At 33.7% G+C, this 14,559-nt stretch overlaps 1 protein-coding gene and 1 pseudogene across 1 annotated transcript; both read right to left on the bottom strand.

Moving 5' to 3' along the window:
- Positions 1–4,872: 4,872 nt before the first annotated feature.
- On the bottom strand, positions 4,873–5,779 carry LOC114728845 (late embryogenesis abundant protein D-34-like). The gene is made up of 2 exons (XM_028915800.1): positions 5,453–5,779; positions 4,873–5,346 (listed from the first exon to the last, which is right to left on the bottom strand). Exons 1-2 carry the CDS (start codon positions 5,777–5,779, stop codon positions 4,873–4,875), a joined length of 801 nt encoding a protein of 266 aa, XP_028771633.1.
- Positions 5,780–12,304: 6,525 nt separating this feature from the next.
- On the bottom strand, positions 12,305–12,759 carry LOC114728844 (late embryogenesis abundant protein D-34-like; annotated as a pseudogene).
- Positions 12,760–14,559: the final 1,800 nt, after the last annotated feature.

The following is a 14,559-nucleotide window of genomic DNA, read 5'->3' as shown; positions in this document are numbered from 1 at the left end:
AAAAACTCCTAAAATTATCTAGTACTCAACTCTCACTACTAAAAATTGATTCAAAAGATACTGTAGAGACATGTGCAACTAACAACTCACGTGCTATTACACTAAGAACTCTATATTTGGAAGCATTCACTTTCCACTATGACAAGCCATCAAATTTTGGGTCACGAAAACCACCTAAATTTGGGTAAAGATATTCATCCACCTCAAAAATTTTCTCTGCATTAACAATAATATTTGCAGTGGCCAGAAACTTTTGAAATGTAGAATCAGTATCATCATGAAATAGCATGTCAATGTCATCCCCAACTCCAACACTGTCATGTAGTTCTTGTTGCTCCACTGTTGATTGAGATTTAGATGCGTCACCATGATCAACCTCAACAACACTAGAATAATGATCATCTAATCGATACAAGACATCCATAGTCTTTTTCAAGATGGCCTCATGCTTTGTAGGATCAGGAAAAATGTCTTCAAAAGCAGTCTTAACATATGTCATTTTGAATCTAGGATCAAGGATCACTACTATGATCAATAATGGATTCATTTTTTCTATTTTTTCCCAGTACTTATTATACTTTGTCTGCATTCTTCTTGCCATGACACTCAAGATAGAGTAGTCACTAGCTACACTTCAATGAAGATAAGTCTGGATTGCAACTATATGCTGGAAGCATGTGCTTGTTGTCACAAAATTTGATCCAAAAAATTTGAGGATCTTAGCATAGAACAACCTCAAAAACACAAAAAAAAAAAAAAAAACTTTTTGGTGACACTCCAATCATATGCATTAGGCGGTTCAACTGTACTCCTTATCAATGTTGTCAATATCATCGTCATCATCATAATTTGAGGCATCACCATGTTGGCTTGAATCTAATTTAACTTTTTTCTTAGAATAATCCTTGTAATCTTAACCTTCTTCTTCCATCTTATCAAAAACTTTGATGAACTTAACGGCATTCTCCAATATAAGGTAAGTCGAATTCCACCTAATCCCATGACAAGAAATAAACAATTAGGAATTAGCAAATGAAATTGACATAAAGTGAAAATAATAATGTGAACAATACCTCGTGGGACAATCCAAGGCTAGGAAACTCTTCGAATCAATTTTTTCTTTTTACAAGCTCCTTGAACTTCTATAGCCTAGCTAGAGAAGATCTAACAAACTTAATTGCATCTCAAATAAGTTCAATAGACTTATTCATTTCCTTCAGACCCTCTCCAACAATCAAATTTAAAATGTGAGCTGCATACTACATTGGACAAAATTCTCCATCACATATTAAACTGTTCCAACTCTTCAACTGTTTCTTCAAATATGCAATTGCAATGTCATTAAAAGAAGTATTGTCAACTGTAATTGTAAAGACTCTTTTAATGCTCCAATTGAATAAAAAATCCTTAATTTGTTTGTCAATGCATCCCTTTTGTGATTTTCAAAATCCTTTTTTGCAAAGTCCAATTCTCATCAATCTATCGTGCAGTCAAACACATGTGGTTGAAGTTTTGTATTGGAGTCCAACAATCAGTGATAAGAGACATGACATTTAGATTGCTTGAAATATTTTGTCAAACATTTTGCTTCCTCTAAATACAATTGGTAACAATCTAGCAATTGTCCATCATGATGGCATCTGAAACTTAGGTTTAAAATTTTGCAAAAGTTCTTTTAAACCCTCCCTTTCCACAACTCGAAAAGGCAATTCATCCTTTATAATGAACCTTGCAAAAGCCTTTCTACATCGTTCTTGATTGAACAAGTGATAAGATTGAGATGATTGAGAAGAAATAGTAGCAAGCATAGTTTGTGACTTGCTCACTTTGTTTGGGTTCTTGGGACACTTTTCAAAATGTCGCCACAACTATTTCATCCCAGTTTTAGTTGGATGACTTGCATGATCTATGCCACAATAATTATTCTTCGCCCTATGTTTCCTTTGGGTTTAGGTCAATGGGAATCTTGTAAAATGATTCCAAATATCATATGTTAGCCACCTTTTTCTCTTCGCTAGTGGTGCCACTTCTTCAGCATCTTGTCTCCTTTCTGCCATGTTGAACAATAGTACTTGGATCTTCCGTTGGAACTGCCACATTTTCCTCTATAACAGTCTTACCGTTGACATTTTCTTGCTAACTTTGTACCATTCCTCAATTCCTTCTCAATCCAAATCAAATTTAACAAAAGTAATCATAAAAGAAACAAAAATAATCATACTTTCTCAATTTTCCTCAAACAAAACCAATTTTTACTAAAAACATAATAAAAAAACAAATAACATGAAGATAGTTCAGCAAGAGCAACAGAAGTAATGAAGAATCTCGAAATACAAGAGAACATAACCCAAAAAAGATAGGAAATGTAGTTTTATTGCAATCAAACTTGATAAATAATTCCACAGTAGAAGCAAATCCAAACTAGAAAGTAGAGCAAAGTTTAGTGTTCACTAGCAACCTAGTAATCAGATAATAAATGTCAACAATTCAGCAAATACAAGTATATAAATGTCTATGTCGATTGTCAACTAAGGAGGAGAGAACTGACAAGAGTAAAATGAAATATTGAAGTGAAAAATTTGCAAGATGAGACTTACTACGTGAGAGACTGAGAGATCCGAGCTGGGACGTTAGGAGCGGCGACCCTGCGTGAGTAGTGAGACACTGAGAGATCGAGCCAGGAGTGGTGTGAGAGACTAAAAGATCAAGCCGAGAGAGGGAGAGGGACTTCATGATGACAAGAAGAGAGGGAGAGGCCGAGAGGGGCTGCAATGCTGTGCCTCTACATGATCAGAGCTAGACTAAGGTCTAAGAGAGAGGGGCGACTCTATGAGATTGCGCAATGACTATAGGTGCCAGTGCCTAAGTGTGGTGAACCGATGAGTAGGAGGCGACAGGCATGAGTGAGGCAGTGAGCACTGAGCATTGAGCAACTCTACAACTAGGTGGGGGGGACAGGGGACGTGGGCTGGGTGTCTAGGACTCTGGGTGATTGTGAGCACTGGACTATGGAGGACAGTCGATCAGACTTGGAGACTAGGAGGCAAGAGATGAGAGAGATAGATTGGACACTGGACAGCCTTGACTAAGTGGCTAGGCTTGTATTTGATGATCTAATCTCTCTTTCAAAAAAAAAAAAACTAAATGGGTGTGTATGGGCGACCCGTGCCTGTGCCCGTAGCCTGCCTATTTAAGTTGTGAACCTGCTTATTTAAGCCTGCTTGTTTATTTTCTTTTTCAACAAGGCTCAAACAAGCCTAATTTCTATTGGTTGCTGGCAGGCTAGTGGGTGGGTTCCTAAATATTAGATTATTCGAAGTAAATATATAACCTACCAACTTCCCTTCTGTTTAACCTAAATTACAGAGACCTTTTTTTTATATAAAAAAAAACCAATCTAAAACTTTCTTAAAATAAATATCTATTGTGCAAACCTCCCTTCTACTTTTAATATTCAATTTTCATCCACCGAACTATTAGTTGACTGTTAAATCATAGCGTTAACCTATTATTTTGGCCAAAATAGCCATCCTTAGCACAAATAAAATGACTATCACTTAATCACATTACACATATGACATGCTTTTATTCAAAATGATATTATGATATTTTTTGCTGTGCTATTAAATCAATCACCATATTATAAATTTAATTAATTTTATAAATATAAAATTTTATTTTTTTCAATAATTCAAATGTTTAATCTCATTTATTCATTAGAACTTACTTATGATATAATCTCTTAAGTATATATATGTGTTGGCTGAAAATATTTTTGTAATTATATAGATGTATATTTAATTAAATTATAAAGTCACAAAATATTCTTTTATTAATATGTTATAATTCAAAATTTTTAAATATATCTCATAAAACATATCTTTGGTAAAAAAAATTACTCAAATTTTCAATTAAGTTATCAATAATTGAAGTTACTTAAATTTTGTCTAAATTTGGAAAAAAATATTAAATAAATCATTAATGAATACTAATGTTAAAAAATGCATTAGATATAATATGAAAGATAAATTAGTAAATACAATTTATTTTAATATGGTTTTTAATTAAAAAATATATACTTAAGAATTTTTTTAGAATATTTTTTAATGGTGTTAATGGTTTGGACCATAAGAATCAGTAAAAAACTCTAAAAGCAATGTTCAAAAACTGGATCAAGGGTCATTCAACAATAAATGGATGCAAATATTTGAATGAAATTACTCCTATCTTATAATAACATTTTAACTAATTATATATTAATGGTTACAGATCCATCTATGTTGTTAGGACTCTCCAAAATCAAATAGTAAAGTATTTAGATTACATGATCACAACATGACATTATCTATAGCTGCATTCAATCAATCGATGTTAGTTGATCTTAAATAAGACTTGGTCGTTGATTTTGGAAAGTTCTATTTTCCTTAAGCAATAGGACTGATACAAACGTTAATTATCATAGATATTTTACAAGTAGCACATATGAATCAGCAAAACAAAGGGGACAAAAGGCCTGTTCTTCTTTAACATTTTTCTCTATTCATTGAATTTTGAATTTAAATATCAAGACCATCAACACGGAATTAGTCAAAAGGAAAAAAAAAAAAAAAAAAGCCAATACACATCACATTTGCATTTGATATGTGTGTGTATTTGCATATACTACATAAAGTTCACCCTTTTATATTGATATATCTTATAACAAAACATCATAAATGACACCCTAAACCTTAAAAAGAGAGGGGGGGAGGGCAACTTCAATCGTACAGAGGCAAACACTAATTCCGTTGAACGTAAAGCTTTCCTTGAGCTGTCCCCAAAAAAGAGGGAAAAGCCTAAAAACAATGACATCCTTAGTCTACACAACAACAATTACTGGTTGGCTGACTTCTCGTTGAGTCTGGCCGCGGCGGCTACGGAAGCCGCCACCCCTCCCGGAGTGGTCATAACATTAGGGTTGTTCCTCATCTCTGCACCCACCACTCCTTCAGCATCTTGCCGTGTCGCCGGCTTGTCCGCAGCCAACCTTGCCGTCGCACCTGACATAATGTCACTCATCTTGATCTTGTCTTCTTCCCTAGCACATCCCGAGTTGTAAGCCGCTGCCGACTGCGCCATCGCCGCCAGTCCACCTGGTGTTATCTCATTCCTTCCGGTTGCCCTCATCTCCGCCGCTTGTATTGCGGCGGCATCACTCTGCTCCACCGGCTTGTCACCCACTGTATGAGCCGTAGCTTCTAGAGCTTCCCCTATGGTTAATTTTACCGCGTCATCTCCGGCCGCCCCAGCTCCCGCCCCGGCCTGTGCCGGTTGATTTGAGATCGGTTGAACATACTGTCCCACAACCTTGGAAACACGCCAAAAGAACAAGAAGAAGCATTTTATAAATACTTAATCATATTGATATCCAACGAGATATGATCAAGAGGTAGGGATGATGGAATTAACGAACCTGACCACCGACTGATTCTGTTACAATGCGTGTTCCAGCAACTTGAGTCTCCATGACAGTGACACCACGGTCGCCGGTGATGTCGTTGACGTCACGGTGACCAACAAGACCAGCTTGTTCATTTAGCCTAGCAGCGGATTGCATGGAGGCGGCGACACCTCCCGGCTGTGTCTGGCCGAACACGCGGGTTTCAGCGCTCTGCATCATGGCGGCGTCTTGCGGAGCAACAGGCTTCTGGGCGAGGTCGCCGGAGACATTGAAAACGTCGCCGTACTTGATGGGATCCTGGTCTTCAGCTTGGGGACGCCTTGGCTGCTCTTGGCTCATCTTCAACAAAAGTTTTCACAAATCTGATAGATATATTAAACAGGTGAGGTCGATTCCAGAGCGAGTTCGTATATGTGCTTGTGGAGGGTTGAAGGTGACTACGTTGCAGGGAGTTATAATTTATAAATGGCACATCGTGGGGTGTATAGCGAGGACATGGGAAAAGGATTACACGTGGCAAACATCTGGGTGTCAGGTGGACAAGCGGTGATAGCCACGTATGGTTACACGTGTCATCTCTTTTGCTTTGCATGATGCCAAGTGGACAGATCAAGGGATTCGGTTAGCATGGAGTATTGCTTGCCAATGGCACCGGAGAATTCCAGATCGGGAAAATAACACTGAATGAAATGTTTTTGTTAATTTTGTTACATTATGTAATATTTATCCTTCTAAATAAAATTTGTTTTAGAATAAAAAAATTCCTTTCTTCATACTTAACTAAGAACTTTATTGGCAATTAAAAAAAAAAAAACTAAAAACTTTTTCAAGCAGCAGCGTTAACGGAAATAAGATCACCATCAATCTTGAATATCTCTTTATCTTTACTTCCAATCCTTATATTCATTTATGGAAGATTTAAATGAGGCTAGTAGTATATTTTATGACATCGTGATTATTAGGTAAAAACATACTTTTTTTGGCCAAAAAAACAGTTTTTTTTTCTTTTAAATTGTCTATATCTAAGGTTTTTTGTTAGTTCTTTTTTTTAATTAGGACTTTTTTTTGTTTTTTTTAAGTCCACTCTTCTGATGACAACAGATTTAGTATCATCAGAAAAATTGTTGGGAGAATCCTATTTAAATCCAACTGAAATACCAAAATTCAAAATCAAGCCTATACTTTGAACAAATTCCTGATAAGGATTAAAGGCCTAATTAGGAATTTAGAAATGTTCTTGAAAGTCAAAAATGCCCCTCTATAATTGAAATGAATTGTTACCTTTATATTTTTTGAGTGATTTTTTTCTTTTTTTTGTTGACTTTATATTTTTCTCTCATGAATTCTTTGTCTGCCTCACAAATTCTTTTCTTGAAATACAAAAACAGTAAATCTTTAGTAAATAATAGGAAATTACAATACAATCATTGATTCATATTAATAATTACTCCAACACTAATCAATCTAACAGTGTTGGTCAATGCTAGATTTTAATTTTCAATGGGTCTGATTTTTGCTCAATTTTAACATGGATCCATCCTCCATATACTAAATAATATATACACACATGTACACTTGGAAAATTGGTAAAATAGTGTAGACGGAGGATCATGATGTATAATTAATTTGTTCTGAAATAGTCAAAGGAAAAGGCATACGATTGTCATGAATAAATAGGAAACTATTTGAAAAGCCCTTGCGTTAAGGGTTATGGACCATTTGATCCCTTATTCAGACCGGCACCTTTTACAGATTGATTAGCGCATTGGAGTAATTATTAATGTGAATTGCAAACAGTGTTATAATTTCATGTCATTTACTATGGATTGAGAACTTTCGAATTTTAGGAAAACGACCTGTAGAGGAGAAAAATATAGAACTAACAACTCATTTTGATTACAGAGGGACATTTTGGACTTTAAACAACATTCATAAATCTCTAATTAGGTCTATTTGCCTGATTAGGAATTTGTACAAAGTGAAGACCTACTTTTGAATTTTAGTGTTTTAACTGGATTTAATTAGGATTATCCCAAAATTATTTTCATTAAAATTTTAAATATTAATAAAACATTCTAAAAGCCTTATAGATTAAATTTAATTTCTAATTATTGTAATATTTGGTAATAAAATTATCGTAATTTTTTAAAAATAATAATGATTGGAAAAAAAAATATCATCACTTGCAAAACATTATCAAGGTCAAAGAACCGAAGATATTTTAATAATAAAATTAAAAGACTAGCTTATTGAAGGTAAAGAACTAAAAAGGTAATTTATAAAATTAAGATACTAGCTAAACTAAAACTTTAATGTCAGAGGGGGAAGTACACTATTAAAATTATTTACACCATCATATATCATTGATTCAATATCTAATAAAATTTACTTTTTTAATTTTCATAACAAAATTTGAATCTTAATGGATTAATATTGAGTCTAGTTTCTCATTCATAGACATTATTAACACACAGGGAATGGCTTTAATTTGTAACCCAATGCATTGTGTTTGGCCTCGAGGACACTATAGGTCATAGCTAGGTTTCATCCTGCATGTTATCACTTGTACTATATATATGTATATGTGTGTATTAGTATATATGCCTTAATATAAGATGTATTTTACTAATTTGATTAGATTAAGAAAATTATGTAAGTTTTAATTATTAAAAAATATGACATGTTTTTTTATTAAAACATCATAATTATCTTCTTTAATACCCTCCTTCCCTTTTCTATTTGATTATGAGTGAGGGGGTATCAATAGGGATAATTTTAAAAAATTTGATAAATATGATAAATAGATCTTACATTTAAAATTAAAATCAACTCAACAATTAGATCATATATTAATAACCAGATGAGTATATATATAAACATATTGACTGGGTCGAGTCTGCGTTGACATATTTGCATTTTTGTTTCTTTTTTTCCGCGTCTGCTTCTCTATTACAGATTTTGCAATATATGACGCTTAATACTTGACTGTTATTAACAAAAACCATCAAGTATGATGAGGCGGAATTATAATAAGTCATTATTTGACGGTTGTATATAAGAACCGTCAAATAAGCTAAGAGAATATTTTACGGTTAAAAAAAATAACAGTCAAATATTTATGATATAAAGATTTAAAAATTTATTTGACGGTTAATCTTATAAACTGTCAAGAAAACTCAACACCTTCTCAATTTTTTTATCCGGCTCCTCGCGATTCCTCTTCTTTCCCTTCCTCCCCTGCCTTTCCTCATTTGTTCTTCTTTATCCAGCCATTCTCATCATCAGATCTTGCCACTTCTCGACAAATCTCCCTGTCACCCCTATTGTTCGATTCACTTATTTGGTTTGGTTCGCAGGTACATTTTCACTTAGCCATGAGTCACCATTCTTCCTTTGTTCACTTTCTTCATCTTCATTTTTCTTTCTTCTTCACCTTCTATTGTTCTCAATCACGGGTCTCCCTTTCATTTTCTAGTTTTTTTTTCATTGTTTTGATTTTTCTCACGTTTCTCCCTTATTCGCACTTCTCAGCAAGATTCAAAAGTAAACCCTAGCAAAGAAGGAGCTGAGAAGTCGTTAGCGCTGCATGAACAAATTCCTCTTCTCCATGCCTTGGTATTCCGTGAGCCATTCTTGTTTTGCCTATTTAGAACTCTACTGATTATAAATTTCTGAGTTTTTCTACTAATTTAAGGTTTAGCCTAGCGAAGATTCTTGCCTGGTAATTAACAGTACATCCTTGCTGATATTATCAAGTTTTAAGGGATCTCAAGGCTTGCAAAAAGCCTCTGACTAAGGCCATCACAGAGGTAGATTTTCGCTTTATTTATTTATTTATGAATCTGCATAACAAGTTGAGTTCTTAGGTAGGCAGAAATCCAAGGCTCTGCTTTTACTGATTTAGGTATCAGATATGGCGCATTGAGGAGGGTAGTTTAGGATTTTTCATTTTTTTTAAAACTCTTATGAAGGAATCATAAGCTCTTGGGAGTAAGGAACCAAAGAAGCTAAGAGACAGTCGGCATTCAGATCTCAGCAGTGAGTTTTCATTTATTTTGGTTTAGAATTGAAAGTAAAATGTAATAATTTGCGTTCTGTTTTGCAGCTTTGTATCGTACCATGAGGTTCAGAATCTTGTAAGATGATAAATATTGTCAAAATTTATCTGCACAAGACTCTATCTTGAGATTTAGAATCTTGTAACAGGATTTTAGTTAGATCTGTCTTATGGCATCTAAATTATTTTATGTTTCTTGGTGGATTTGGTAATTTTGTTTCAAATTAAGGTATTTCAAGTATTCTGCTCCTTGTCTTTTATGATTGCTGGTCTTTCAGACCGTGTTTCAGGTGTGCTTCTTCATTAGCACTTGGATTTAGTTGCATCCATTTCACCTCTCCTCTTATTTTCCCTTGAAATATTAATTGACAAAATTGGTTTGAGCTTGTTGTACCTCACACTCACCATTCTTTGTAGCATCTTACTTTTTAGAATTGTTCTGCTTTTGAACCCATAGATGGAAGCGCCACACTCGCATAAAGATTTGTGACCTCAGTTATTCCAAGGTGGGAGTATGATGGCATGGTAAGGTATAGATATATGTGGTGCTTTACTAGATTTGGTTATCTAGATTTCATTGTATTGGCTTATATACCCATTTTACCTCTAGTTCTGCTGCATTGCTTCTCTTGGAAGACAACTCAAATAAGTCATTTTGATTATCTTAGGTACAAGATTCATTCAATCTAATATATGAGACTTTTACATAATAGGGACCATCTTTGTTGAACTAAGGCACAAGATTATTAGCTCTGTTTGTTATTACTGCATTCCCTCTAGTTTTTCTATTATATATGTTGTTGCTGTCATTGTTCTATATAAGTTTGGTATTTTTATCATATCTTAGGTACAGGATGCATTCAATCCAATATGAGATTACTACATAATAGGGACCATCTTTGTTGAACCTTGGCACAAGACTATTAACTCTGTTATTACTGCATTCCCTCTAGTTTTTTTTATTATGTTGTTGCTATCATTGTCCTATATAAGTTTGGTGTTTTTATTATTTTTATTGCTTTATGCCAGCACCAAGAAACATTTCTCCTACTGCAAATGAAGTTCTTTCTGGGGAAGTTGGTCTCAGCCACTTAGATTTGACTTTAAATATTTGAAGGTATATTATGAAGCAGTTGTTTGGATGAAGCTCTTTAGTCATTAATGATCTTATTGCTTCTGGAGATAAGACTTTTGAAGAGAGAAGAATTACAATTTAAGGAGTTGAAGATCAATGCGGTTGCTTTAGTAAAGCTTAACATACCTAAGAAATTGATGTTGTATTCTAATTTTGACTCTGTTAGTTACAAAATTTTTTAAAAATTTTGAAGTGTTGTATTTTGAGGAATTGGAGAGTAAATGTAATTTATGTTGACGATTATACTTTATTTTAATTAATAATAGTTTGTTGATTACAAAATTGTTGGTCTTTTGTATGATTTAGTTATGCAAAATTGGTATCAATATTTCACGATTTTTTTTTGAAAAAAGTATTACTTATCGGTTATTTGAAATAACAGTCCAATAAAGTTACATTTATTTGACGGTTCTTGCAGATAAGGGTCAAGTAAGGGTATCTATATTTGACGGTTCCTGCAAATAAGGGTCAAGTAAGGGTACTTATATTTGACGGTTCTTGCAAATAAAGGTCAAGTAAAAGTACTCTTATTTGACAGTTTTAACAAGGAACCGTCAAATATTTTTGAAATACTTGACAGTTCAAAACCGTCAAATATTTGTTCGAAGCATATATGGCGCCTTTTTATTTGACAGTTTAGAACCGTCAAATATAGATAAAAATAACTGTCAAATATTAATAATTTTGTAGTTTCTCTTTCATTTCCTTTTGTTTCCTTGTGTGATTTTCTTTGGATATATATTAATTTTTATCTTTAATATAAGATTTACGAGTAGATAACTAATTTGATGATATTAAAAAATTTAATTTAGTTAGTTAGTTGTCATAAATGTGTATTATTTTCTTAAACTATCCTCCTTACTGTATGCATTGGATGGTTGGAATATAATTGTCCCTTAGTAGGAACTCTTGTGGAACTCTTTACAATCAATATGAATATTTTCAAAAGTGATCAGAGACAAAGTATACTAAGATATTATAATTAAGACCAAATCTATCTTTCAATCACTAACTTTTATATTAAGAACCGAAAAGTAATATATTTGTAGCATTGTAGTTGAAACATGAATTAGTTAATACTATTACAGAGAAATGTTCTCCTGTCATTAATTTGCAAACGAGATTCAAATTAGTCACCCTACTCACAATATCTATCATCTTTCAATGAAATCCCAGACTCAAATTTAAGATTAACATATTTGTGTTTAAATTTGATATTGACATAGTTGTATGCATGTGTTTAATAGGATAAAAAATGCATAGAGATTCAAATTAATCATATTATTTATTGAAAGTGAAGTAACAGGATTAAATTGACTATACATATATAGTTAGAAAAAAAAAAGATGATTTGATAAATTACAATACTGATTTTGTCGTGCTGCTCTCAACATTGTAATTCCTGCTGTTCCCAAACTATATGAATGTTCTGCCAAAGCTAAGAAGGAAGAAGACCTCCTCAACAAAAATTCTTCCAAGCCAGATGTGCAAATCCAGCAGAAACATACAAAGAAGTGAAGAACCAAGTTCATCCGAAAGTAAAGTTGAATGAGATTGATTAGAGCCATGCATAAGGGCGCCATTTTCACACGAGCTAGTGGACCCTACAAGACTTTGAGCTAACAGATTTGGTTAACAGTAACTCCTCCTTATATTTAGGACCGGAGGAGCATTAGATTATTGCCGGCTTCTCGTTGAGTCTGACGGCAGCAGCCACAGAAGCCGCCACGCCTCCCCGGGTGGTCGACACATTAGGGCTATTCCCCACCTCAGCAGCCACCACTTCTACGGCATCTTGCCGTGTTGCTTCTTTATCCGCCGGCAATTTTATCGTTGCACCTGACACAATGTCACTCATCTTGATCTCGTCCTCCTCCCTTACACATCCCGTTTGTAAGCAGCCGCTTTCTGCGCCACCGCCGCCAGCCCACCTGGTATTATCTCATTCCTTCCGGTCGCCCTCATCTCCGCCGCTTCTATAGCTGCCGCATCGCTCTGCTCCACCGGCTTGTCACCCACTGTATGGGCTGTCGCTTCAAGAGCCTGTCCTATGGTTAGTTGTATTCTGTCTTCTCCTCCGGCCACCACGTGTTCCTGGGCTCCTTGCCGTGGCTCCTCATGGCTCATCTTCTTCAACAAAACTTGTTGGCAAGTCTGACAGAAGATAGTAACGGGCGAGATCGATTGTTCCGAGCGAGTTCTTTTGTGTGGGTCGAAGGTGACTGCTTCGTTTCTCCAGAGTTCATGACAATGTTTATTTATTGCCAGAATTCCTTAACGGTGTTGAATAGCTGTAGACTAGAGTCAAAAGATGACACGTGGCAAATATATGAGGGGCAGATGCATACGTGGCAATAGGCCTTTTGTTACAGGTGTCATCCATTTAGCGTTCTGTGACGCCAAGGATACATAATAAACATAGGAAAAATTAGAAAGGACATGCCACTGATATTTATTAAAAGGAATCATAAAAATTACTCGTGTGATAAATATAACAATCATTTTGTAACATGAGTCTAAAAGCAGAAAAATTATAATTATTTAGAAAAATTAAAAATACTAAATTATCCCTAACAAATACTCCTAATTAGATATACTCCTACTTTCAGTTTTTTTAATGGAAAGGTGTTTGGCAATCATCAATTTTTTCTGTAAAATAAAGCAAACTTATCCACATATTTACTTCATAAACCGTAAAAATACTTTTGTGGTTTCTATCTAAAACTAAAAGTCAAAACCAAACATATCCTTTTTGTTTTTTAAACTTTTTCCCACCAAGATTCAAAACGATATAATCAATTTATCATTTGATTATTAGTATTGGTATTTATTCATTTATATTACTCCCTCTGCTCTTAAATATAAAACTCATTTTGTAGTCTAAATTTTGTAATGCAATTTACACTACAAAATAAGTATTATATTTATTATACTCCAAAACAAGTTTTATATTTAGGACAAGAGGAGTACTAGTTTTTTTTGGCTGATTTATATTATCAATAATGATATTAATTAAACTCACAGGAGAAAAAAAAAAAGAAACCTTATTAAGATTTTATTGATTATATTGAAACTTTCATTTATAAAGTTAAAATTGTTATCCAATAGTTGCTATCGTGATTCATGTGCAACACCAAAATCTAAAACTTGTCAGTGCAGAGAATCACAAAAAGCTTGTTCATGGCTATCTTATTATTGCCATTCGTTATGTAAAATTTGCTGTTTGCTAAAGTACTCTTCTCTATGGCTATGTTATTATTGTCGCTGGGGTTCTGGACATATGCGTACGAAGGATCACGATTTATTATGGCAAAAGAGTTGTCTGTTCCCCCCCCCCCCCAAAAAAAAGTTGGGTTCAAACTGAGACACTAACATGTGGTTAGGCTAAAGTATATACTCTTCCGCTCCTAAATGTAAGACTTCTATACTAATGTGTATAAGGGTCTTACATTTAGGATTAGAGGAGTATTTTATCATTTAACTTTATATAAGATTTCAATTAGATTCCTTAACTTTAAAAAGCATACATTTAATCCTTTAATCCTAAAATCATTAGGCTTTAATAATAATATTTTATAACAATCATGAATTTTTTGAAAATTAAACTTAATATGTTAACATTTAAAAATATTTTATCAATACTTAAAATCTTAACGTCATCTTTTTTAAAAAAAAAATTTAGAGTTAAAAAACTAAAAGTATATTTTTTAAAGTTAAAAGACAAAATTAAAACATTATATAAAGTTAAAAAACCAAATGTATACCTTAACCCATGTGATTAAGAGGAAAAAAGATTATCAATTGGTGTAAGTAGATTTTAGTCATTAAAAAAAAAAAGCCTAAAAAACCCAGAAAAACAGACACAGAAGACAGAGTCATTAGTCAATCCAAAACCGAAAATCACAAGCAGTTGTAAAGTTAGGATGG

The sequence above is a fragment of the Neltuma alba genome, unplaced genomic scaffold (genome assembly GCF_004799145.2).
Source record: "Neltuma alba isolate B1F8T4 unplaced genomic scaffold, ASM479914v2 tig00012576_pilon, whole genome shotgun sequence".
Lineage (NCBI taxonomy): Eukaryota > Viridiplantae > Streptophyta > Magnoliopsida > Fabales > Fabaceae > Neltuma > Neltuma alba.
Note: the sequence above shows the minus strand (reverse complement) of the source record. Positions and strands in the feature narration are given on the sequence as shown.

Bases quoted from the DNA above. Each gene is read 5' to 3' on its own strand.
- LOC114728845 (XM_028915800.1), bottom strand. From the start codon at position 5,779: ATGAGCCAAGAGCAGCCAAGGCGTCCCCAAGCTGAAGACCAGGATCCC. The intron at 5,347-5,452 runs GTTCGTTAATTC...CGTGTTTCCAAG, and splicing joins CAGAATCAGTCGGTGGTCAG to GTTGTGGGACAGTATGTTCA.